Here is a 26,957-nt window from a genome sequence, read left to right as displayed (position 1 = left end):
ATTCTTAGCCAGCTGCTTCTCCGCACACCCCTCTTGTGCTTCTTGTCCCTTCTGTGTTTTTCCTTCCCTCCCCATTTAAAACGTGGTGACAAAGCATGGATCCACATGGATCCTCAGGATTTTTGCATTGGGTCACCCCAAATTCACCATCAGATCACATAGCATGTTCATGGCTACATCTTGCACCAAAAAAATCACGCACCCACCGTTGCCTAGGGTCACAGTGGTGCAAAAACGTGATTACAAAGCACGGATCCACATGGATCCTCAGGATTTTTGCATTGGGTCACCCCAAATTCACCATCAGATCACATAGCATGTCCATGGCTACATCTTGCACCAAAAAAATCACGCACCCACTGTTGCCTAGGGTCACAATGGTGCAAAAACGTGGTTACAAAGCACGGATCCACATGGATCCTCAGGATTTTTGCATTGGGTCACCCCAAATTCACCATCAGATCACATAGCATGTCCATGGCTACATCTTGCACCAAAAAAATCACGCACCCACTGTTGCCTAGGGTCACAGTGGTGCAAAAACGTGGTTACAAAGCATGGATCCACATGGATCCTCAGGATTTTTGCATTGGGCTACTCCAAACTCACAGTCAGATATTAAAAATCTTTATAAAATAGAGAATTAAATACATACAGAATGTTAAATTTTCAGTTTCGAAATATTAGTACTAGTTTAGTACTGTATTTCTATATTACTATAGTACTGTAATTGTTATTTTCAAATACTTAAATATTTTTAGGGTGTAAGACCCAATTAAAGCCCGTTATTTACATACAGTATTACAGTATTTACATACAGTATTAGGCATACTGTATTAACTTTATTAACTGTATTAAAGCATTAACTTTGAGATATTATTTTTATTTAATGAACCCTCAGCCTTATTCAAAGTAAGCTTAAATTAGCTATTTCACTTATTAATCAAAGTGCTATTACTGTGCGACAGCAATATTTTATGTTTTATTCTTTTAATGATAGTTTAGGATTTATTTAAATATCATTTCAGTCTTTTCAGAGCTATATATTCACTGCTCTGTAATAGTCTATAAGCATAATTGTTACTGTAAATTAAATTAGCTTTTTACGAAAATACCGTGCGTGTTTATGTTTTGTTTCTTTTTTCAAAGCCAAAAAGTGTTTCAGGCTTGTCGAGTTTCCCGGAGTGTGGAGTTATAGAGAGTCGAGTTTTCGGGGTTCTAATGTTGATCATATGACTCTAAAATACTTTAAAAAAACTTTAAAACTCACTAATTTTCATCTAAAATTTAGAAAACTTCCCGGGGCAGGACCCCGGTATGGGCCCCCCCAATATTTTTTATAAGTCGGCGCCCCTGCTTAACCTGAGGTACCACTTTAGCTAATGGAGCCTCCCACTGCTGCTGTGTGATTTCTGTTCTCATCCTGAAGCAAAGTTCTTAACCCGAGGTACTATTTCTGGGTTAATGGAGTCTGTAACTTGAAGTGTCTGTAACCCGAGGTACCACTGTACTCCCTCACAAACCTTGTTTTATGTGCTTTGTGTTGCTTCAGTTCATCTCAGCTGACAAAGTCTTGTTTAATTTCAATAAAATCCTGGATTTCAAGCCAGGATCAAACCTGGTTTGTAGTTGGAATTTAAACAGAAGTTTCTGAGTCTGGATGTAACAGGAAACTGTAGCTTAACAATCCTGGAAGTACGGTACTTTATTAAGGCTCCCAAGAGAAGGGGATATGAGCGTGTACTTTCCAATATTTCGTTTGACTAGAAGCATGTGACATAAGCCATTCCTCACAGGTCTTACAATAATGTATACAGTCAAACCTCGGTTGTCAAATGTAATCCATTCAGCTTCCGAAACGTTTGACACTGGGGAGTGACTTCCAATTGGTTGCAGGAGCTTCCTGCACTCAAGCGGAAGCCGCGTCTAACATTTGGCTTCCGAAAAATGTACAAAAACTGGAGCATTTACTTCTGGGTTTTCGGTGTTTGGGAGCCGAAATGTTCCAAAACAGAGCCATTCAGGAACTGAGGATTGACTGTACTTTATTGCTTTTGTGTTATGAGAAAAGGCTAAGATTTTTTTCTTGTATTGTGATCAAGGCAGTAGTGCTTGCTATATTCATTTATCTTCTATTTCTATTTTCCATCTTGTTTCTTAGCATTCATTGCATTTTCAACCATGCCACAGCTCGCCCAGAAGATAAAAATGTTCTTTGGATTGGCACCATCGGTCAACACAGTTTATTCTATCAGCCCAATATCAGCTGTGATCACTCACCTTCCTGAATCCTTGGTCAAAGTATGCATTTTGGACCAAATATTTGTTTAAAATAGAGGGTGCAAATATCTCTGGCTGTAGCTAAGAACTTGGAAATGTATTCATCATTTGACCTGAGGCCATTTGTCATTCTCATAGACACCTAAACTGTTCAAGCTGGTGAATGCTGAAATTTGGTAACAGGGTGTTGCTCAGTCTAAGCTGATCTGTAAAAATTGGGGTGCCCATTTTTCTATCTTGCTGTAAGTAGCATGGGTGCCAGCACAAAACACCTGCTGCGGGCAGGAAAGAAAGAGGTGCTGGTGTGAGAACAATCCTCAAGTGCCCAAGCAAAAGGACTTGGTACAAACTTACATGAAGATCTTGATCTTGATATTAAACAATGTATGACTATAGGACAAGAGAGCCAAACCAATCTACTGAGAAATAACTTGGGATGATCACAGTGTGGTGGGCAGTTACAGGCACATGAGCCCATTTTCTGGTCTCAGAAACATTTGCTGATTGTGTTGGAGGCTTTTGGGGGCTTCTGTGTTGGCCAAATGTCCCCCTCACCCACTTTTAGCTCAGTAATTCATACAACAACATTGTAACATGATCAGTTTTGTTCCCAGATTAGAGTCTGGTTGGTGGGAGGATTGAGAACGAGAGATTGTGGATTGTCTAAAGCCCCATACTGACTGTGGCTAGGGGGATATTTGATTACCTTGGGGGCTTTATGATTCACAGCTCACCCTTGGCTTCTATGCTACACTACTTCTACCCTAGACAAAAGCAGATTGAAGTGCCCTTTTCAGATTGTAGGAACAGCCACTCCTTGTATTTGCTGAAATTACTAGGGAATTAAGTAGGATTGCCATATTTCAAGTTGTTGAGCCCCCCCCCCATCTACTTCTGAATGTGGTATTTTGGATATGTCCGGACATATGGCAACCCTAAATTAAGTGATTTCAAGCACAGCACAACTATTTGGCTATTGGCTATTTGTGGCTATGTTTGCATAACAGCAAGTCTTTTGCATATTTGGGCTCCTACTGAAATGATGTTCCTGAACCACGTTGCAAGGGCGCAAGTTGCACATTGCATACATCTCAAAATGCACTTTAACTGTGTCATCCTGTCTCTTCGATGGCTGAAATTACAATGTCCATGTCTTGAATATAGCAGAAGGTCCTTTTGTTTGACTATGCATGTGGGATTTGAATTATTGCTGTTATCATTATTATGGCCATGGATTGTTGAATGGGCATTCTAGCCTAACAATCTGAGTAGAAGATTCTCATAATACTGTTTGTGATATTTTCTTGCTACCTGATATTGCTGGAAGTATCTCTAGGGAAGCAGTCTTGACTAACAAAATGACCTGTGTACTAATGTTTTTGTTTTGACAGGTAATATTTGGAACCAAGCAGTTTGGTGCTCAAAGCAAAACTTCTAAATGGTTTGCTACTAACCTGTGTAATCGTTTCTTACTTGATCATGCTTGTGCCAGTTTTTTCTTCCTAGGGATGGGCTTTAATGTGAAAAACATGAATCTGGTAAGATTTCTAACTACATAATAGGATGTAAAGAGTGTGATCTAAAGAAAAGTATGTGGAGGCTTCTTTGAAATGGTTGCTGCTTATAACATCCATATCTTAATTACCCCTGGAGAAGTGGATCCCAGATGACTACTTCATTGAGCACTAGTAGATAGTGTAATTTGTGATATTTTGGGCTTCCCGTGTGCACAAAAACCAACCCAGGACTGCCACTTAAATTTAAGTGTTTAATTTGAGTTAAATTAGTCTACCATATTGATTCAAAATAGTGCCCTGCATGCAAACATAGTTGAAGACTAATATATCCACCTCAGGAGTCCTCGTACCAAGTTTGGCAATGATATATTGAGAGTCAACCTGATTGGTTGGAGCTGTCCCACATTTTGGGCAATGATATCTTCAGAGATGTCCAAGTTGGTGAAGGTTGAAATTGTCACCTCAAATTTAAAAAAGACTTGCAGAATGGGGTGAAATATCTTCAGAGGTGTCCAAATGGGCAGAGCTATTATTATTATTATTATTGTTGTTGTTGGAAAATTATTGTCTGGTAGCATTAAGGCAGAAACCTTAAGAGGGCACAGCTGCCACATTGAGACAATACAATATAACAAATATTAAATACACAATAGAAATAAGAGCAAAAATAAGAACAAAATGAACCAATATGGCTTTGTGTACAGATACTTGTAAACTGGAACTTATTATTTGTGTGCATTGAAAGGTGGTGCACATCAGCCCAAGAAACATGTGAAGAGGTGAGAAGTCATGGTGTGCACTAATTAAGGTGCTTGGGGGCCCTTGTGCAATTCCCCATACAGGGGTCCACTTCCCCAAAACAGAATGCAGGTAATGCCTTATGGGTCACAAGAAGGCTGTGTCTTCCTTGCCACCACAATGCAATAGGACCATAGTTAAGAGCAATACTGAGTTTCAGTTCATAGTTCCTGATAAGAGTCTAGGAGTGGCCCTTAATTATGGTTGGTAACACAACTAGACATGGCACCAAAGCAGGGTGGAGTGAATTCATGTCCTACAGGAGGAATGTACACAACGGCCCGGCCCACTGCACAAATGGATGTTATTTGATATGTCTGTAATTGCCCTGGTTGTACTATATAAAGAAAAATATTATAACTGGGGCTGTAATCCTGTGCATAGTTACCTGGGTGTAACCTGGTTGAACACAGTACAATTTACTTCTTAGTAAATGTGCATAGGATTGCAGTATTAGTAGAAATGTATTTATGTTGTGGGGCAACGCTTTGCTGTAAGCGAATTTCCCTCTTGTTTGGTAACACAATATTGGCATTTGCAGCTAGTTTGAAGTTCAAGTTGATCTCCAAAACTGGCATGTAATTGCTACTTAAACACTGATTCCTGCATGATATCCAGATGTAGAGCTCTAGAGTGCACTTGTTTTGTTCAAACAAACCAAATGAAATTGAAATGGCTGTTACACTTTGAGATAAATTCAGCTAATCACTTTGTTCTTTCTTTCAGACTCGAATCAATGTATATTTATCACACTGCCCAGCTGGGACATCTGTGCAGAACGTGCTTCACTGGAGTCAGGTAGCACCTAAATCCTCAGGTGTTGGTAGTGCCAACTTGCTTAGATGACAACTCCCATCAGCCAGGCCACGCTGGCTGGGGTTGATGAGAATTGTAGTCCAGAACATCTGGAGGGTTTTAGGCTAGTGAAGGCTGTGTGTCAGTAGCATAAGACTGGCCAAGAAGTGCCATGATGTTGAATGTAGTTGCTGGTAATTTCTTCATGGCCTTGCAAAAACTAATCAGGGTTGGGGAATCTTTTTGATACCACAGGAGTTTTTTTTATCAGGGTTAGTTTCATAGGTCACATTTAAAAGCAGGGTGGGGCCGCCTACCTGTCAATTACCTGTTGTAGCAATGGAGGATTTCAAAGTGTGTTGCAAGGTGCAGATGAAACTGATCCCTCCTCTTTATTTTCCCTGGAGATTCTGATGCAGACCTCTTGCCGATCTGTTTTAACAAGTCTTTTAAGAGAAACTCCTTTCTGAATTGGGAAGGGATTTGCATGGAATACTGGCAAACTGAGTAGGATTCACACACACACACACACACACACACACACACACACACACACACACCCAGCTGGCTTCAGCTGCAATCTCAGCTGGATGGTAGGTGGGAGAGTTTGGGAGAAGTGTTTGGGCCAAACTGGATCCCCTGGCAGAATAAGATTATCTTGTGGCGTGGAAGTTCCTGGTCCCTGGTATATATTTTGACTTACTTAAGTCCCCATAAGTTTAATCTTCCATGAAAGATTTGGAGGATGGCCACATAGGAACTGGCCATTTTTCCAATAGCCTCCCATTTGGGAATGCTTTCCCCAGGGAGGCTCACCTAGCCCCTTCATTATATATCTTTAGGCACTGAGCAAAAACATTCCTCTTCTCCCCAGCCTTTGGCTAATTACACAACCTATGGCCTCCTCCCCAGCGACCTCCTCCCCAGCCTGACCCTTCCAGAGAAGAAGAAGACAGTTCAGAATTACAACAGGGGTTTGAGGGAGGTCACAGCTCAGAGGCAGATGAGGGGGAAAGCTGGGAAATGAAGGGAGACGTGGAGGGGGAAGAGGAAACACCAGAGGGAGGACAGCTGATGGACACAATGTCTTTAGAAAGCATTCCAGACCCCCTCTCTCCCAGAACTCAGCGAGCCTTGAAGGTAGTGGAGCAAAGAGCTCAGAAACAGAGGGCCCTCCGTGGCATCCGTAGGGAGATGATGACAATGACACATGAGAAAAGGGGGTGGGTGGAGAGACACTCGGGACAACGCCATTATCCCAAGAGGCTGTGTTCCAAGCCTCTCTCTGTAAATATTGAATAAAAAGCAGAAGGTAAGAACCTTTTCTTGTCTTGTACGTTCCTCACAACCTGCCGTGCCTGTTGTGTCTGTGCGTATTGTTTTGTTATTATGTTATGTGTTTTTGTACTTTTATATAATAAACTGCACTATGATCCTCAGGTATTTATTGATTAATAATAAACAGCAATAATAATAATTTCCCCATTTAGTTTTTTCAAAGTATGGTACACTTCTTTTTTCAGAATAGGAGGAGTAAGGAGTTCAAAGGTTTTGACTGGGGTAGCAAGGAAGAGAACATGGCTCACCACAACCAGGTAAGAATTTTTCACTAATTGCATCTCTTTCCCCCTCTTTCTCCTCCCCTCCCTCCCTTCTCTGTTTATATGATGGTAGACATTGGTAAGGTATGGCAATAGCTACTGATGGCAAATACTGCTGTTCATATAATACATGGTGGATAAAATGTAGCTGCAATATGAAACAAAATAGTTAAAGGTCATAATCTTACATGACGTTTATAACCAGGCTTTATATACACAAAATGTAATGATAATGATAATGATGATGATAATAATCATCCATCTGGCAGTTTTCCCAGCCACTCTGGCTGGCTTACATCATATATAAAAACATAACAAAACATCAGTCATTAAAAATTTCCCAATACAGGGCTGCCTTCTGATGTCTTCTAATGGATGTGATGCCCATGAATACGTAAACAAATTCTAATATGTAAATCCATAAACTGACTATTTATCAAAATAATATATCCACAATTATACAATAAACCCTAATAAAAATAAAATTTCTGTACAATGCATGAGATGGTCTTATACTTCTTTAATTATATTAATTAGATAGCTGATATGGCTATATAAGATATTTTTAATCAAACTTTCTGGATAACTGAACTACCAAACACATTTTGGCATTTTATGCTTCTTCAGTGGACTATTTTGCTATGCAGTATTCTGCATGCATGAGTTCAGTCTCTCAGTTTTGTTAAAAATTGTAACTAATATCCAAATAAACCAATCACTTTAACTAAAAATCTCACCAAACTAGATCCAAATATTACCTTTACTTGTGTCGTGGTCAAAATTCAATATCTTCAGTTGGTACAGGTTTGCAAAAAATGCAATCATCTGTTAAAGCAATGCATATAACATTAGAAACATATCTCAAAAAAAGGAACGTATGAAAGTAAGTAAGTAAATATAATGAGAAACTTACCAATTTAAATTTCTACACCGCGGGGATCATGAGTGAACTTAAGTGAAAGAAGCTATTATTTTACCCGCAATATTTTACTGTTAATCTGGTGACAATAGTTTCTAGCTCCATTTCATAGAAATTCCCCACACTGTGTCAGGGGCGCAGCATGAGGGGGCAGCGGGACCATGGCTCCGGGCACACAATTTTGAAGTGGCACAAATCAGGCACCCCTTTGCAGGGATTCCTGCCCTGTTTCTGGGGGTTTCTGGGCCCTGGATTCTGGCCTAGCCTCACTGCTGTGTCCCTGGCCACCTCGCCCAGACAGCACATGCTTGCTTCTCAGTCAGATGGTGAACAGGTAGAGATGGAAGCAGGCAGGTAAAGGGCAACCCTAGTGTGGCCCAGTCCGGCATTCCTCTCTGTGGGTCTTGCAAGGATTTGCCTAACAACAACAACAACAACAACAACAACAACAACAACAACAACTTATTTTTTATACCCCGCCCATCTGGCTGGGTTTCCCCAGCCACTCTGGGCGGCTTCCAACAAAACACTAAAATACAATAACCTACTAAACATTAAAAGCTTCCACAGGGTGGGTGCCACTACTGAGAGGGCCCTCTGCTTGGTTCCCTGTAACATGGCTTCTCAGTGAGGGAACTACCAGAAGGCCCTCGACGCTGGACCTCAGTGTCTGGGCAGAATGATGGAGGTGGAGATGCTCCTTCAGATATACTGGACCGAGGCTGTTTAGGGCTTTAAAAGTCAGCACCAACACTTTGAATTGTGCTCAGAAACGTACTGAGAGCCAATGTAGGTCTTTCAAGACTGGTGTTATATGGTCTCAGCGGCCGCTCCAAGTCACCAGTCTAGCTGCCACGTTCTGGATTAGTTGTAGCTTCTGGGTCACCTTCAAAGGTAGCCCCACATAGAGCACATTGCAGTAGTCCAAGCGAGAGATAACTAGAGCATGCACCACTGGCGAGAAAGTCTGTGGGCAGGTAGGGTCTCGGCCTGCGTACCAGATGGAGCTGATAAACAGCTGCCCGGGACACAGAATTGACCTGTGCCTCCATGGACAGCTGTGAGTTCAGAATGACTCCCAGGCTGCGCACCTGGTCATTCAGGGGCACAGTTACCCCATTCAGGACCAGGGAGTCCTCCACACCCGCCAGGCTCCTCTCCCCCCAAAACAGTACTTCTGTCTTGTCAGGATTCAACCTCAATCTGTTAACAGCCATGTTGGCCGGCCATGCTCCCCACTGTGCAGACAGGCAGCAGGAGGCACAGCGTGGCCCCACTTGGCTCTGGGGGCAAGGGCTGGCCTCGCACAGTGGACTCCATTCACCAGAAAATGAAGCTGCATTGCTGCATTGTGTAAATACAGTGATGGCAATAAGCAATATTCCACAGACACATATATTAATGTCATGAAATAACTGGAATGGCAAGAAATGTGGCATAATTTCCAACAAAAGTACATCTTCAATTTGTTACATAACAGATATAATTTTAGGTCCTCCTTAAGTCCACCAGGTGCTACTGTACTTAATCTATAGATCCATGTGTCTCCCTTCCTTTTAAATTGTGTCTATTGTTTCACTGAACTGTGTATGTTCTTAAAGCATGAAAATATTAGATTTAGCATCATGTTGCTCTTCTTAACCTGAAGCACCACTTTAGCTAATGGGGCCTCCTGCTGCCGCTGCGCCGCCGGAGCACAATTTCTGTTCTCATCCTGAAGCAAAGTTCTTAACCTGAAGCACTCTTTCTGGGTTAGCGGAGTCTGTAACCTGAAGCATATGTAACCTGAAGCATATGTAACCTGAGGTACCACTGTACATATTTACTATAGGGAGTGGTCTCCAGATTCCCTTGAAAATAGCTTATTTCTGTATCAAATGTATATGTATCTCTCAGATTTAATATGGGAATGTAGGTTTGTTGACAAATCTGCAAGATGCCAGGTGTCTATCTTCAGTCCCTTGTCATAAAATGAAGATATTGTCTACACTTTCCTCCGAGGGTCTTCTGCTGGTTACTTCACTGCGAGAAGTGAGGTTACAGGGAACCAAGCAGAGGGCCTTCTCGGTAGTGGTGCCCGCCCTGCAGAAAACCCTCCCTTCATATGTCAAGGAAATAAACAACTATTTGATTTTAGAAGTTTAGAAGTTTGATGTTTTATCATGCTTTTGCTATTCCCTTGGGAGCTACCCAGAGTGGCTGGCGAAACCCAACCAGATGGGCAGGGTATAAATAATAAAATTATTATTATTATTATTATTATTATTATTATTATTATTATTATTATATTTTTATATAGCAATATGTCACCATTATACAGACTGCTTATGTCCAGTATGTATGTTCCTTCAAATTTATCCATATGTAGATTTGCTAACTCAGATGTCTGCTTTGCATGATAATATCTGAAATGTGCAAGAAGGATCTCTTTTAAAACTGAAATAATGTTGATTTGGTGCTCATGTCACTAATGCAAAAATGAAATGGGTTCTCCCTCCTTCCCTCTGTCTCTCTCTATCTGCCTATATGTGTATTACTTCCATTTTGCTTAAAGGATTCTCTATCATCAATATGATTTCCTCCTATGGAATGTTAGTATAAAATGAAGCTCCAGGAACACTTCGTTATCAGAGAACGATATGATAAAGGAAATAAATAGACAAATTTTGTATGCAACAACCTTCTTCGACCTAGTTCCTTCCAGATGTTTTGGAGGACAACTCCCATCAACCCAGGAAATAAAGCCAATTGGCTGCAATGATGGGAATTATAGTCTAAAACATCTGAGGGCATAAGGCTTGGGAAAGCTGGCCCTCTGAAATATAGAATAATTCTTATTATCAGGTTGTGTTGGCTCTCATAGTTTGACTTAGTGTCACATACAAAACAGCTCATTTCCTCAGAATGCACAAAATGCAGCACATTCCACAAAACCTGATTGAGATTATGCAAAATGGCCAGAGAATGTACAAAGGACAGTCAATATATGCACATTGTTCAAAGCCTGTTGGAAACCATGTATATTTACCAGGAAATGTGAACAAGTTTCTTTTCATGGATGATGTGCTTATTCTCCACAATGCTTCTTAAATCTGCACAATGTCCAGTTGTTATGCACTTTAAGTGCTCAATTTATATCCCCCTTAACATATTTGTTGTTGTTGTTTAGTCATTTAGTCGTGTCCGACTCTTCGTGACCCCATGGACCAGAGCACGTCAGGCACTCCTGTCTTCTACTGTCTCCCGCACTGTCCAACCATCTCGTCCTCTGTCGTCCCCTTCTTCTTGTTCCCTCAATCTTTCCCAACATCAGGGTCTTTTCCAGGGAGTCTTCTCCTCTCATGAGGTGGCCAAAGTATTGGAGCCTCAGCTTCAGGATCTTCCTTCCAGTGAGCACTCCGGGCTGATTTCCTTCAGAATGGATAGGTTTGATCTTCTTGCAGTCCATGGGACTCTTAGGAGTCTCCTCCAGCACCATAATTCAAAAGCATCAATTCTTCGGCAATCAGCCTTCTTTATGGTCCAGCTCTCACTTCCATACATCACTACTGGGAAAACCATAGCTTTAATTATACGGACCTTTGTTGGCAAGGTGATCTCTCTGCTTTTTAAAATGCTGTCTAGGTTTGTCATTGCTTTTCTCCCAAGAAGCAAGCGTCTTTTAATATCATGACTGCTGTCACCATCTGCAGTGATCATGGAGCCCAAGAAAGTAAAATCTCTCATTGCCTCCATCTCTTCCCCTTCTATTTGCTGGGAGGTGATGGGACCAGTGGCCATGGTCTTAGTTTTTTTTTTTTATGTTGAGCTTCAGACCATATTTTGCGCTCCTCTCTTTAGGTTCTTTAATTCCTCCTCACTTTCTGCCATCAAGGTTGTGTCATCAGCATATCTGAGGCTGTTGATATCTCTTCTGGCAATCTTAATTCCAGCTTGGGATTCATCCAGTCCAGTCTTTCGCATGATGAATTCTGCATATAAGTTAAATAAGCAGGGAGACAATATATATGTGTTTGTGTGTGTGTGTGTGCGCGCGAGCATGTGCACATTTGTTTTGATCAGGAATTTTTTTGCAGAGTCCTAACTTATAAAGTATTTTTTAAGTTGTTATTTCCCCCTCTCTTCTAGGAAACAGCACCTTTCTATGATATTAAACAAATGACTATTCCAACAGCTCTCTGGAATGGTGGAAACGACTGGGCTTCAACTCCAAAGGATTTTGCCCTGCTGCTGCCTCAGATCTCAAACCTAGTTTACCACAAGTTTATTCCTGACTGGGCACACCTGGATTTCATCTGGGGCTTTGATGCCCCACAGCGCATGTTTAAAGAGATAGTTGAGTTTATGCAGAATTATCAGTGAGTTTGTGATCCTGAAATAGTCCTTCAAGAAATCAGCACCATCATCTATGATGACGACGACAACAACAACTACAAACACTACAAAAAAAAAAAAATTCACCTTGGAAAGAAATCCCTATGTTTGTTCACACAAAATAATTCCTTTGAAAATAATATTTTTGAACTGCTTATCATTATTTATATCCAAGCATTTTTAATGGAGGTGTTGAGACATAACTCAAGTGACTTCTCATCACAGTACAGTGGTACCTGAGTGGGAGGAGGCAGACAGACTCCTCAGAGGGCCCCGTGGAACATTCTGCCCCAGCTTGCCCCGCTGAGTGACTGCTGAGGCATATGAAGCCTATGAAGAGTCATTTGAAAAACACTGAGGTGGCATGGTTCCCCACCTCCCCAGGCAGAACTTTCATATGTGGCGGCTCATTCTCATGCTATGCTTGGCATGGCAGTCTCTTGATGTCAGCATCGCCCTTGAGCCAGTGTACCAACTGGACTCATGCACCTCAACCCCGACTGGGCTAGGCGAGCTGGGTAGCACTGCCAGAGACCTCCTTTCTCACAGGAACAGGTCACAGTGCTGTGGACTCACAGCTTGGAGCTGAGAGCACCGGATTCACTGTCTCAATTATACAGTCGTTGCGCAGCAGCATTTTGCAGAGTCTTGCAGAGTATAAACCACTCGGAGAGCAGCTCTGTAAAGTATCCTCCTTTTATTCTATAACTACAACTATGATACAAAACTATATACAGAGCTAAATATTCTGAGCATAAATCAATGCTATACTCTGAGTGCCTGCAGCTGCTCTTAGCAGCAATCTTATCTATAAACACGATCTCTTGCACTCTCTCTCCGACACACTGACTGACTGACTCTCTCTCACAGAGAGACTGACTCACTCACTTGACTAATTAAGTAGAGAGCAGTACATTGCTCCTCCTCTCTGTAGAGTCAGCAGAGACCTCAGGAGATTCTCAGGAGATTCTTGGGTATGGGAGGGGTGAAATCTCCTCACTTCACCCACCCCTCAACAGGACCACATTTGCACCATTTGCTTCCAGTTTGACACAGCTAGGCACTAGAATGCCCATATGCCTTACTTTCCAGAGGACACTCTGTTTGAGTAGCTGTATGGTCCAAGTCCAGTTTAAAGATTAAGAAAAGACAGCAGGAGTCTTGGCATCATGCCCCATCAATGCATAGCACGTAGACAGGAGAATGAGCAGGCCCATCCCTACTATGGTGACATAGATTTCTGTTTAGATTAAGAACAGAAGTAGAGCCTGACCTGGTTCTGACTTGTTTGTTGCATCATAGACCTTCGTGCACAAGTTGACAAGCATCATTTGTAATGTGCTCCCACCCATCTTTTTCATTTTCCTACTCTTAATAAAGAGTCGTTTTCCTACTCTTAATAAAGAGTCGTTCTGGTTTAAAGTGATGAAGCTCAGATGCTGACAGGAGAAGAAGAAGAAGCAGGCATAGAGAGAGAACAGTTAACAGGAGAAGGCAGATAGGAGAGGGAGAGCAGCTGTAACCTGAGCTCCCCTGAGAACAAAGGGGAGATGAAAGACAGGGCCAGAGTGACAGGCAGCTGTGTGAGAGCTTCAATAGTGAGGTGGCCGAGAGCGAAAGATACTGGAAAAAAGGTGGGGGCTTCCGTGCTGGGGAAGGGGGAGGAGCTCAGTCCAGGCAGCTCCATCTTCTGTGGAGGATGATGAGTAGAGGAGCTCCGTCCTTGTTTGTTGTTTTAGCAATAAATCTGAAATAATTAACAGCCAGAGTCATCTCATGTTTGTGGGAGAGACCAAGCCATAACAATCTCCATCCGTCTCTCTGTCTCCCACTTATCTGCAAGGTCTAGGCCAGGGGTAGTCAACCTTTTTATACCTACCACCCACTGATGTATCTTTCTTGATGGTAAAATTTCCTTACCGCCCACCAGTGATTGATGGAAGGACAATTCAGCTTGTGCCATAGAACCCCCTACTGCCCACCTAGAATCCTGAAATGCCAACTAGTGGGCAGTAGGGACCAGGTGGACAACCCCTGGTCTAGGCTTTCAAGGGATATGCATTCTAAGTATGAATATTCCAATTTCATTAACATGACTACTAACTCTGTGAAGTTGTTGAACAACATTTTCAAAATCATCTCTGTAAGCTCCCTTGCTCTCCCGGTAGCTGTATGGAAACATGGTCCTTCTTTATTATGGCCTGGAATGACACATATCACTGTGTTGCAGAGAGGGTGTGGTCAGGGGAATTTCTATAAATAAGTCCCCAAGCTTTGAAAAGCCCTTAAGAGTCAGACTGAAAAACTTGTCTCTGAGATTAATTCTCTGGGATTCTTAAACAGTTTAGGTCTACTATAAAGCTACTAACAGGCACAGCCTCCTCTCTTTTATAAAATGTGAGTTCTAATAATGTTACAATTTTTCATATTTCATCAAGCCATTGTTATATAAACGATGCTGTGGTTTTCTTCTAAGAGTTTGCAGTTGCTGATTTTGCTGCAATTGGCCGAGTTATGACCATTTCCAGATCAGAATCAGGTACCAGGAGACCTTTCTTTTTTTAAAAAAAAGAAATATATCAGAACAGACACATATGCACTGCCTGTTGACCATCATCACCTCGGGAAATCCTGCTGAATCCTCCCCAAAGAACAACAGAGCTCATCAACTGCCCTATTCTAAAGCTTTTGTGTTCTTTTGGAAGCCCTGTTTCACCCACCCATGTGCTTCTTGTTTCTCAGTTGCCCCATGTGGACTCTGAATCCTGCTGGCACTCACCAGCTGAGGCAGCTATTAGGGGAAATGATAATTACAAGATTCTTTGTTAAAATAAAAATAAATAAACTTTAACACTTTTTGTAAATCCATTCATCCCCTTTTCACCATCTGTTAGTATCAAGGAAATGACTTTTAAAATAACGAAATGGTATCATGCCATTATATTCTTTTAAAAAGGTGACATAATAGAAGTCAGAAGATATGGGGCAATAGAGGAGCATGGCTTTGAACTCTTGTATTAAATGAAGCCATTGCATGCAGGGGCAGAGGAAGGGGGTGCGGTAGGTCCCGGGTGTCACCATTGAGGGTGTGTGTGACAAAATGCTGGGTGGCACTCACAGCGGGGCCTGCAGCGCATCCAGCTACGCATCTCTCCTGAGAGAGACGTGGTGGCTTGGACATCCACAGCCTCCACACTGCCCCAACAGTCCACCCACTGCCTTGTCGCCCCCCAAGGGCGACTGAGTGGAAGGAGGCAGGTAGATGCCGGAGGCCCTACAGTGTGCCTTGCTCCTGGGCGTGCCGCCCCAGGCACCTGAGAGGCTCCCTCTGGCACTGATTGCATGCAGCTTCTGGGTGTGTATGTAATTGAAAAGCATCATTAAGGGCTGCATCTTTTGCATGCCAAAGGGCACAGCAGCAAAAACAGGAAAGGGCATATATATGGATAAGTTCTACTTGTGCATATTCTGATTTATTAACGTGCATATCCTGATTTGTTAATGTTAAGTAACTGTTTTAAAACACCTCTCCTGGGTAGTTTTGAGTTATACATTATACAATATACATGAGGTTACCAGTAGTTGCTGTATTGATTACAGTCCTGTGGAGAACCAGTGACAGCCATAACTCTTTGGAAAATTCTAGAAGCAGATTCACCCCATGGAGTGATTGGGAGGTGGCTGCCTCTCTGTGTGGTTGCTGTTGTCATGTGATCAGCTTTCTTAGTAGTTCCGTTGTGTATGTCAACCACATTTGCAAAGTGTTCTTTTTCATCAATCCAACATTAACTCCATATGTCTGGGATGCGGGTGGCACTGTGGTCTAAACCACTGAGCCTCTTGGGCTTGGTGATTGGAAGGCCAGCAGTTCGAATCCACACAATGGGGTGAGCTCCTGTTGCTCTGTCCCAGCCCCTGCCAACCTAGCAGTTTGAAAGCATACCAGGGCAAGTAGATAAATAGGTATCACTGCGACGGAAAGGTAAACAGTGTTTCCATGTGCTTAGGCACTTGTCCTCTGTGCACCAGTAGCAGTTTAGTTATAATGGCTACATGACCAAGAAAGCTTTCTGTGGACAAAAGACGGCTCTCTCAGCCTGAAAAGCGAGATGAATGCTGCACCCCATAGTTGCCTTTGACTGGACTTAACTGTCCAGAGGTCCTTTACCTTTATCTTTACCTATCAACTCCATAGGATTATGGTCTGAAAAATAATGTGCGTCAGGTCACCCAGATGAGCTTTGAATCAGCTACCTGCAAATTGATCATTGTACTCTTAACTGCTGTACTAAATGATCTGTTACACCTTGACTAATCTTTTGTTGAACTGAGACTGCAGTCCTATGCCCACTTGCCTTGAAAGGTGTCACATGGAAGTCAGTGGAAATACCTTCTGAGAAGTTTGCGTAAGATGATATTGGGAGTTGGGCAAGACTGAACCAATGATATCAATTTGAGAGGATGTTTATGTTCTTCAAGGAACGTGTTGTACTTGGTGAAGAGTGGCAAGCTATTTAAGCCACACTCTCTGCCAATTCATTGTCCAGTATATGATATAGGTTAAAGCGCATATTCTTTAATCCAGCTTTGTGGAGCCCAGTCTTGTACTCTACGCTGAAAGATGGATTTGCTTCCATGCACATCAAGGATGTGGCTCTTCATAATGGGGGCAGGATTGGTCCAAGCCCTTGTTACTTCAGGAATATTTATGAAAAGAAGAACTGTACACCCAGAAGCTACTATGGATGTTGTAAGCCATCCATCTTTTATTCTTTTATTTGCTTAACTCAAGGCATTTATGGTTATTAGTGCTGCTTAATTGTGCTATATTCCACATACCTAAAGTTTGTTTTTCATGGAATGCTGGGATTGCAGGGGTCAAGAAAACGATGATGATGATGATGATGATGATGATGATTTTTTTTTAAATAAATATTTATTAAGGTTTTTAAATATACATGCACACATAATAAACAATCTTACTTCTTTTACAACAATTTCATCACTTCTTTGGACTCCCTCACGTCTCCCGCTCCCATTTACATCGTTAAAATTTTTTTCCAAACAAATTATCAACTTGTTTACAATCTCATGTCCACTCATTCAAATATAATCTAGCACTTCTTCCAAAAAATTTTTATATTTTCTTTAGTCTCACTTATCATCAAATTTAAATCTAGTTTAGTGGTGGCCAGTTTTTTATAATCTAGCATCCTTCTTAACATTCAACCAAATTACAATGTTTTTGTAGATACATCTTAAATTTCTCCCAGTCTTCCTCCATCTTCTCTTCTCCCAGATCACGGATTCTGCCGGTCATCTCGGCCAGTTGCATATAGTCCATCAGCTGCATCTGCCACTCTTCCAGTGTGGGTAGATCTTGAGTTTTCCAGTTTTTTGCAATAAGAATCCTTGCTGCCGTTGTTGCATACATAAAAAATGTTCGATCCTTCTTTAACACCTTCTGGCCGACAATACCCAGAAGGAAGGCCTCTGGTTTCTTTGTGAAGGTATACTTAAATACCTTTTTCAGCTCATTATATATCATTTCCCAGAAGGCCTTCACCTTAGGGCATGTCCACCAGAGGTGAAAAAATGTTCCTTCATTTTCTCTGCATTTCCAACATTTATTATCAGACGAATGGTATATTTTGGCAAGTTTAACTGGGGTCATGTACCATCTATATATCATTTTCATTACATTTTCCTTCAGAGCATTACATGCGGTGAAGTTCAGCCCAGTGGTCCACAACCTTTCCCAGTCCTCAAACATAATGTTATGCCCAATGTCCTGTGCCCATTTTATCATAGCCGATTTAACCATTTCGTCTTGTGTATTCCATTTTAGCAGCAAGTTATACATTCTAGATAGTACCTTGGTCTTTGGTTCTAACAATTCTGTTTCTAACTTCGATTTCTCCACCTGGAACCCTAACTTTTTGTCATTTTTAAAAACTTCTTTAATCTGAGCATAATGTAACCAGTCTCGCACCTTATCCTTCATTTTCTCCAAACTCTGCAATTTCCAATTGTCTCCATCTTTTTCTAATATTTCCCAATATTTTGGCCATTTGGCCTCCATATTGGGTCTTTTTCGGGCCTTAGCCTCCAGAGGTGAAAGCCACCTTGGAGTTTTATTTTCCAATAAGTCTTTATATTTTGTCCAGACATTAAACACTGCTTTCCTGACAATATGGTTCTTAAAGGCCTTATTGATCTTAACTTTGTCATACCATAAATATGCATGCCAACCAAAAGCATTGTTAAAACCTTCCAGGTCCAGTACGTCAGTGTCTTCGAGAAGTAGCCAATCTTTTAGCCAGCAGAAAGCTGCGGCTTCATAGTACAACTTTAAGTCTGGCAGGGCAAAGCCCCCTCTTTCTTTCGCATCTGTTAATATCTTAAACTTAATTCTGGGCTTTTTGCCCTGCCAGACAAATTTAGATATATCTTTCTGCCACTTCCGGAAGCACTCCGTTTTATCCACAATCTGTAATGTTTGAAACAAAAACAACATTTTTGGCAATACATTCATCTTAATAGCAGCAATTCGGCCTAACAAAGAAAGCTTCAATTTTGTCCAACTATCCAAGTCTCTCTTAATTTCAGACCAACATTTTTCATAATTGTCCTTGAATAGACTCAGGTTTTTTGCTGTTATGTTTACCCCTAGGTACTTTACCTTTTTAACCATAGTTAATTCTGTTTCTCTCTGAAACCGTTCTGACTCTATATCTGTCAAATTTTTTCCCAGCACCTTGGTTTTCTGTTTGTTTAATTTAAATCCCGCCACCCGACCAAAGTCCTGAATCAATTGTAATACTCTTTTCGTACTAGATTCTGGCTCCTGCAGGGTCAAAACTAGGTCATCTGCAAAAGCTTTAAGTTTGTATTGTTTTGCTCCGACCTGAATCCCTTCCACCAACCGGTCCCCTCTGATCATATTCAAGAGCACCTCCAGAACCGAGATAAATAACAAAGGGGAAATCGGGCAGCCTTGTCGTGTTCCTTTTTCAATTTTGAACTCTTCTGTAACCACATTGTTAACTATCAGTTTGGCCTTTTGTTCTGAATATATTGCATCAATCCCATTCTCAAACCCCCGTCCCACTCCCATTTCTTTCAAATTTCCCTTCATAAATTTCCAAGAAATGTTATCAAAGGCCTTCTCCGCATCTATAAAAATTAACACTGCTTTTGTATTTATGTCTGTTTGCAAAAGTTCCAGAATGTCAATAATGTTCCTAGTATTAGCAAACATATGTCTACCTGGGAGAAAGCCTGCCTGGTCTTTATGAATTACTTCATTAAGAACTCTTTTTAGTCTGCTTGCCAAAATGTCTGCAAATATTTTGTAATCCACATTCAGAAGGGAAATGGGACGATAGTTTTTGAGTTGTGTCTTTTCAGTTTCAGATTTTGGTATCAATGTGATAAAAGCTTCCTTCCACGATTCCGGCGCCTTCTTCCCTTCCATAATTTCATTACAAACCTCCATCATTGGTTGAATCAGATAGTCTTTTAATATCTTGTAATACTTGGAGGTCAGACCATCTGGCCCTGGAGATTTGCCCAGTTGCATGTTCTGAATGGCTTGTTCAATCTCTTGTTGTGTTATTTTGTTGTTCAGGATTAATCTGTTTTTTTGTGACAACTTTGTTAGTCCATTTCTTTCCAAAAATTGTTTAATCTCAGCCTCATCTTGCGGCCCTTGAGTGTATAATTTTTTGAAGTATCTCTGGAAGCACTTTCTAATTTCCATGGGGTTCTGAATATTTCTTCCTTCAATTTCTAGGTTTGTAACTGTATTTAATTTCTGTCTCTTCTTCAACTGCCAAGCAAGCAGTTTCCCACATTTATTCGCCGATTCAAAAGTTTTTTGTTTCATTAATTTAATCTTTCATTCTATTTCTTGGTTTATCAGTTTGGAATATTGTGCTTGGTATAGTTTAATTTCTCTCAGAATCGGCTGTGACTTCGGATTTGATCTTAATTTCTTCTCCAATTCTTTAATTTTTTGCAAGATCTTATCTTTCCTTTCATTTTGTGTCCTTTTCTTTACGACGTTCTGTTGTATCAAGAACCCCCTCATCACAGCTTTGCTTGCGTCCCAGATAGTTCTTTTTTCCACCGTAGTACTCATATTTATTTCGAAATAGTCCTTCAGAGTTTTTTGGGCCTTCTTAATAATCTCCTGGTCTCTAAACAAGCTATCGTTCATCTTCCATCTAAAGGAGCCGGTTGGCAAAAGTGTCATATCCATCTTCAGCGCGTTATGGTCGGAGCAGGTCTTTGGGCAGATTTCCACTTTTCTAACCTTGGGTGCCAGACCTCTAGTTATCCATATTTGGTCGATTCTTGTCCAAGTCAGCTGGGCTTCAGAGAAGAATGTTCCCTCTCTTCCCAGGGGGTTCTTAGTTCTCCAAATGTCAATCCAGTCCATATTGTCGGTCATTTCAAAAAAGGTCTTTGGTAGTCTGCTGTCTTTTGTAACATTTTGGCTTTGTGACTTATCCATGTTAGTCGATACGACCCCATTCATGTCTCCCATCATAATGATGTTGTTGTAGTCCAGATAGTCCAGCATAGTCTCATGCAACTTCTTATAAAATTCTGATTTCCCGTCATTTGGTGCATAAATTCCTAATATCAGAATCTTTTCTCCTTGATGTTGTATCTCAATTGCTAAGATTCTTCCATGTTCATCTTTAAATAAAAATTTAGGTGACAGGCTCTCTTTTGCATATATCACCACTCCTCGCTTCTTTACTCTGTCCGAAGATATAAATTCTTGACCAAGTCTTTTGTTTATTAACACCTTTCTATGGAGCCTAGTCACATGTGTTTCTTGTAAGCAGATAATGTCCAATTGTTCTTTTTTTAGTATATAAAAAATTTTCCTCCTTTTTTCCGGGATGTTACAGCCATTAATGTTCCAACTCAAAAGTTGCAGAGACATCCTGAATAAATCTGGTTATTTTTCAAGGGGTGGTACCTTATTTGAAGGATCTTCAGGGTCCAAGGGTGCAGGTACCTCTGGTGTTTCAGGCCCTGGAAGTTGATCAATTCCTTTGTGAAGGTCCTCTCCGTATACGTTCAGAAATTTATCTCTATCTTCCAATGTTCTGATTTTGATCTTCTTCCCTCTAAAGGTAAAAGATAGTCCTTGAGGAAATTCCCACCTAAAGATGATTGAATTCTTCCTTAGTAATCTTGTCAACTCCAAGTAGTTAGATCTAAGATCTAACAGTTGTTTAGGAATATCCTTGTAGATCTCAATTCTTTTATCCAGAATGTCCAGTGACTTTCCGTAGTGTAGGCCCAGAATCTTGTCCCTTTCCTCCTTTGGCCTCAATGTTATCAAACAGTCTCTGGGCTTCTCTTTCTTTATAAGTCTTCCGAGCCTAAAAGCTGAAACAATTTTAAAATCCTTTTCCTCTAAGCTCCAAAATTTGGAGAATTCTTTGGTCAAAAACTCAGCTAGGTTGCCTTCTTCCACTTCTGGTATTGCTCTTATCCTTAAATTGCTCTCCCGGTTCCGCAGTTCAATCATAGATAGATAGGTCTGGTGTTCACCTACTTGTTTGCAGAGTGGTCTTACCTCTTGTTCTAAATTTTCAAGTTTTTGGCTGGTATCTTCAGCCAATTTCCGATTTTCCCCTGCAGCCTCCTTCAATTCTCCAATTGCTTGAGTATTCTGTGCAACTTGTCCAGATAATTTATTTAAACATTCTGTGTTCTGGTCAATTTTATATGTTTGCTCATCAGCCTTCTTGTCCAAAGATTCTACTTTCTTGTCCAAAGATTCTAATTTTTCAAAAATTTTCTCTAGAATAGTAGTGCTTGCCCCTGAGGCCATATCTTCCAATTGTAATTCCTCAATTTCTCCCTCCCCTGCCCGTGGCAGAGAGGCAGCTTCCTCCTCAGAAGGCAAAGTAGGCACAGATGATCTACGTGCCTGTGAGGCTGCGGTTAAAGTTGTCAGAGTTGTTTGTTTAGTTCTTCCTCTCCTTCTTGCACCACTCATTCCAAGTTATCTAAAAGTCAAGGTCAAGCTGAGTTGTTCCCATGAGAAAGCAGCAGCCCAGATGGTAACAGTCAACTGAGGGCCGGGAAAAGGAAAGTAAAATACGAGTCGCTGCTATAAGTCCCAAATCCTCTAGGGGGAGTTTAAAATATTTCAAGGAAGAGATCAATTTCAGTTAAAATGAAGTCAAATTTCTAAAGTCCAAGAACCTTCAATAAAAAATTTTTCAGCAGAGTTAGGGTTTAATACAGCAACAGTGTTTCTGGTGGTGCAAACTGGTAATCCAAATGCCTCAAAGTAGCAAGTTCAGACTCTCTCAGATTGTTTCAGAGTTCAGATTCAAAGTATCCAAATTGCAAACTGCAAACTGACAGCTCAATTTCTCAGGCAGCTCCAGCACCTGGGGTTTTTAGTTAAAATGTAACTCCAAGAGAAGGATATCCCCATGCAGCTAAAATTTATAAAGTCCAGTACATAAAATTGTTATTCCACTTGAGATAAAGTTCAATGGGTGCTCAGATCAAATAGTTTAAAAGGTCTCTCTTTGCCTCCACTCCTCCAGCTCTTTGCGTTCAAGTTCAACGGGAGCGGAAGACGGACTTCCTGTTTTTCGTCACTCCGCTTTCAGCCAAATTCAATGTTTTAAAGTTCCAAATTGCATACAGTCAATTATTTACTCACGGGTTGTTGTTTTCAAAGCAAAAATTTCAGGAAGAAAGGTCAGCGCTCACTGGCAACAGCTACGCGGCTTTACTCCGCCGATTGCGGAACGACCCTCAGCGCCGCAGCCTCCTCCACGATCCGGAGCCCCTTACGGGGTTCCTTCAACGTTTTGGGGGCCGCTACTGGCGCCCGCCGGGTCCCAGGACCGCAGGCTTCTGCCGCCTGCGGGTTTCCGTTGTGGGTCTCCGCTTTCGCCGTAGCGGACGACCCTTTCTCGAGCGGAGCTCCCTTCCCGGTTAGGAAAGGGCAGCCATTACCCTTCGCGCCGCCTCCGGAAGTCCGATGATGATGATGATTTTGAAGTATGTACCCTGCCCTCTCAATGCATTATTGCTCAGGGCAGCTTGCAGCATTTTTTTTGTTTTTGTTTTTTAAGCATTACCAAAGTATCTCCAAACATCTGCTTCATGTAACCCCTGTGCTCTTTGGGCTTCATTTAGGTATCAGCAGTAGCAAGTTTAGCATCTTGCCCTATGCATTATTGTTGCTCAACAGCATGAAGAAAAATCATTAAGTGGTCCACAAAGACCTTCATCATTTTTCAAGTGGTCCAAGAGGATTGGGTGGAGTTTGGGAACCATTGCTATTAAAGATGTAGTCTTCTGTGGAAAAGAAGTGTCCAGGAGTTTTACACTCCCAGCCAAACCTTGCCTTTTCTTTTCTCCCTTTCTGCCAAGGGTGAAATGATTTCCTTCAGAGGATATCCCAGTGAGACATATGAAGTGGTGACAGATGATGGGTGTATCCTGAGTATTAACAGAATTCCTCATGGGAAAAGAAATAACCGGGAATCCGGTGAGTGTGTTTTTTGAGGTATTTATTATGTATACATGAAAATACTATGAGGACATTTAAAATTATTATTTAAAAAATGATAAGTTTTTGCTTTGGAATTTGTTTACTTATTGCAAGAAAAAATCAACAATCTGTTTGGTTAGGGGTGATTATTAATATGATTTTATTCATTATATGTTTTGGTCCTACTTTTTCTTTAAAAATTCCAAAAAAGGCCATAGATTACCATATGTTCCGGCATACAAGGTGATCTTTTATCCCTGGAAAATCACCCCAAAAGTCAGGGGTCGTCTTATACGCCAGTTATACGCGTTGGAAAGGAGGAGAGTGAGCTGGTGAGCAGAGGAGCCCCTTCTGCCGCTGCTCCTCCTCCCTCCCCACAGAAGGGGATGCGGAAAGCCCTTCCGAGTGCGGCACTCACCCTCCCGCCCACCAAACGCTTTGCCTTGGGGACTTCCGGGTTAGCGCCTCTGGCAATGGCGGAGCTCCTCCCGATCGGAGGAACCGGCTCCATGAAAAACAGGGTCTGACTGCCACGGCGAAGGCGGAGACCCTTAGAAATCACAGGTAGAGAAGCCTGTGAACCTGGGATTCGGCTGGCACCTTTTGCACCCCCTACTCGTGAGGAGACCCGGTATTGGGAATCTGGAGTGACGTGGTGGTGAGCGGCGCGGTGCTTTGAATCGACCGCTTTTTGCACGGAGCGAAGCCACATTGCCGCTGTCGGAGAGCGCTGACTTCTTTTTGTGGACAATTGGATTTTAAACAACAAACCGCGAGTAGAACGGGAAATTGGATTCTTAAAATAATTTAATCTGGCACCGAACGGGGAAGGTTTAAACAGGAAGTCCACCTTCCCTTTCTGTAAATAGACTGAAGCAAAGAAGTTGTTAACTAAGGTCTTGGAAAGTCTTACGCAAAGGATTAAAACTCCACTGATTGAAACTATTATTATTACTCCCCTTGGAAGCAGGGGAAGTCTGCAGGAGAAGCTGAAAAATTAAAAATCGAAGCACCACGTCTCTGAACCTGGGAACGGTCTGCAAAAAGTCCATCGAAGGTAAACAGGATAAATTTGACAGCTAGCTGTCAAGACATAAAAGAAAGACATTGTTTCTATTGTCCGCTTCTGCGTTTAAAAAAGAAGAAAAGGTAATTGGAACTGTTACTATTTTGCTTTTGGAACTGTGCTGGAAAGGATTGACAAATGGAGACTGTTTCCCTCTAGAGGGAGTTTTGGGACATTGTTACAAGAGTGCAGCTGGGATATTGGCTTTAAGATAAAGATAAAGACTGTGAGAAACCAGCTTTGACCTTGAACATCTCAAGAATGTCAGCTAAGGAAGAAGTAGCGTCTGTATTGAACAGGACATTTTATCTGTTGGGAAAGCTGCATAAACAGATGGATGCCATGGCTACCAGTATTGATATTTTGGGAACAAAAGTGGGCATCAGCATAGAAGTCGACAAGAACCCGGCACAGGAATCTTTCTTAACTGAACAAATTGATGAATTAGAGAAGGAGAAAGTTGCTGTTGTGGAGTATAAAGCAATACAAGGGGGAGCCTTAACCCTACAGAGGCAAATGGAGGATTACAAGATGAGGCCTTATATGACTGTAATTAGGAGAAGCCAGTTATTGAAGATGGGAACCTGGCCTGATCTGGAAAATGAAAGATGGAGAGATCCCCTTATGCGGGGATCAAATGACTTTGGGGATATGAATTTGAGCCAAGAGGAGATTGGAGCTTTTGGGGCCTTTGGATTTGGAAGAATTGTGAAACAAGATTTGGAATACTTTATGGGCCCTAGCCTTAACTATGGAAATCTGGCAGACCTGTTAAGAAGGAATATGAGCATTGATGGGTTGGAGCTCCCCTGAGATCTGCTTTTTAGCACCAAAGATTATCAAGAAGATCGGCAGATGGGACATGAAGAAGAGTTAAGAGCCTCGGACATAAGATCTCCAGGTTGATGGACTGTTGGAGGTTGATGGAACTGATGGCAGGGTCCGAGACCGGGGAGGGGGGACGGTGGAAGAAATTTGGGAGTTTAAAATGTATATATGGAGATTATGAGAGTTGAAAAAATCGTGGAATGAAATTTTTATGACCCTAGGGGAAATGTCTTAAGAGATTAAGTACAAATATATCAGTTTTAAGGAGAAGTAAGATTAAATAAAGTAAAAATGGATGGCTAATTGGTGTAAGAAGAGAATGTAAAATTACAGTATATTAAGATAAATTATTAGGATAAAGATTGGAAAAAAATCAAAGTTTATCTACAGAAACATTGTAAAATTCAGGAATGTTAGAAGGATGTTGGAATGAAGTAATGTGGTTTTAGCAGAAATGATATAAAGGATTAGGTAAAAATTGACTTTTTAATTGGTGAAAGACGAGAATGTAAAATTACAGTATATTAAGATAAAGACTCTCCTCCCTGAAAGAGAGGGGAGTGGTTGTGGGCGGGAGCCCGAGCACCGCCCAGCAGGGGGGCATTTGCCCCCTGCCTCCAGCTCACCTGGCTGGTGCTCACGCCCCCCTCCTGTGGCCATCCAACCAGGGGGCGTATTCAGCAGCCTTTTGCTGCAGCACTAGCCTCTCCCTGGCCTCATTCCTCATCGTCGTTTTTGGCTCGGGTGGCGGTTAGGCATTGGAATAATGTGTTGTGGTGTGTCGAAGTGCTAGGTGTGGCCATCGCCTATGCCTTCAATGTTTAGGGGTATTCCGTTAAAGGAATCTGGCGGTCGTGTATTCTGTCCGATGCCTGCTTGGCGGGAGGCCATGGCACGACCCTCGGTGACAGCAGGAGGTGAGCCTATAGTTGGATCAGCATCAACAGGCTCCACCTACTGGTGAATAAACCCACTTGTTTCGATCCAATGCCTAAGCCAATACCTTTTCATTGCTGTAATCAATAAAGTTGTGCCCTTTTCTAGCCCATTAACCTTATATGACGTGTCCTTGTGTCTTCATTTCACTTCGCGGGGTCGGGTCCTTGAACCACAAATTATTAGGATAAAAACAAAGCTGGAAAGGATTTGCTGAAATACTTAATTGAACTAGAATACAAAAAAGGGAGGTGTGAGGAGGTCAAGGAAATAAGCAAAGGAAAGAAAGCTATGT

General features: G+C 41.6%; 1 protein-coding gene across 4 annotated transcripts in view; it reads left to right on the top strand.

Annotated features, from left to right (window-relative positions):
* LOC309341930 (putative lysosomal acid lipase/cholesteryl ester hydrolase) overlaps nucleotides 1-26,957 on the top strand; it is a 99,802-nt gene that overhangs the window by 55,784 nt on the left and 17,061 nt on the right. For 2 of the 4 annotated variants that reach the window (XM_081861921.1, XM_081861920.1), the window contains exons 5-9: nucleotides 2,162-2,301; nucleotides 3,672-3,818; nucleotides 5,322-5,393; nucleotides 6,914-6,985; nucleotides 12,039-12,447. In XM_081861921.1, coding sequence (XP_081718047.1) covers nucleotides 2,162-2,301; nucleotides 3,672-3,818; nucleotides 5,322-5,393; nucleotides 6,914-6,985; nucleotides 12,039-12,272 — 665 coding nt within the window. In that variant the 3' untranslated portion in view covers nucleotides 12,273-12,447. Of the gene's footprint in view, nucleotides 1-2,161; nucleotides 2,302-3,671; nucleotides 3,819-5,321; nucleotides 5,394-6,913; nucleotides 6,986-12,038; nucleotides 12,448-26,957 lie in introns of those variants that run through there. The other 2 variants (XM_081861922.1, XM_081861924.1) reach the window with 2 other exon arrangements.

Source organism: Podarcis erhardii (genome assembly GCF_964252035.2).
Source record: "Podarcis erhardii genome assembly, chromosome: 5".
Taxonomy (NCBI): domain Eukaryota; kingdom Metazoa; phylum Chordata; class Lepidosauria; order Squamata; family Lacertidae; genus Podarcis; species Podarcis erhardii.
This window is presented reverse-complemented; position numbering and strand designations above follow the sequence as displayed.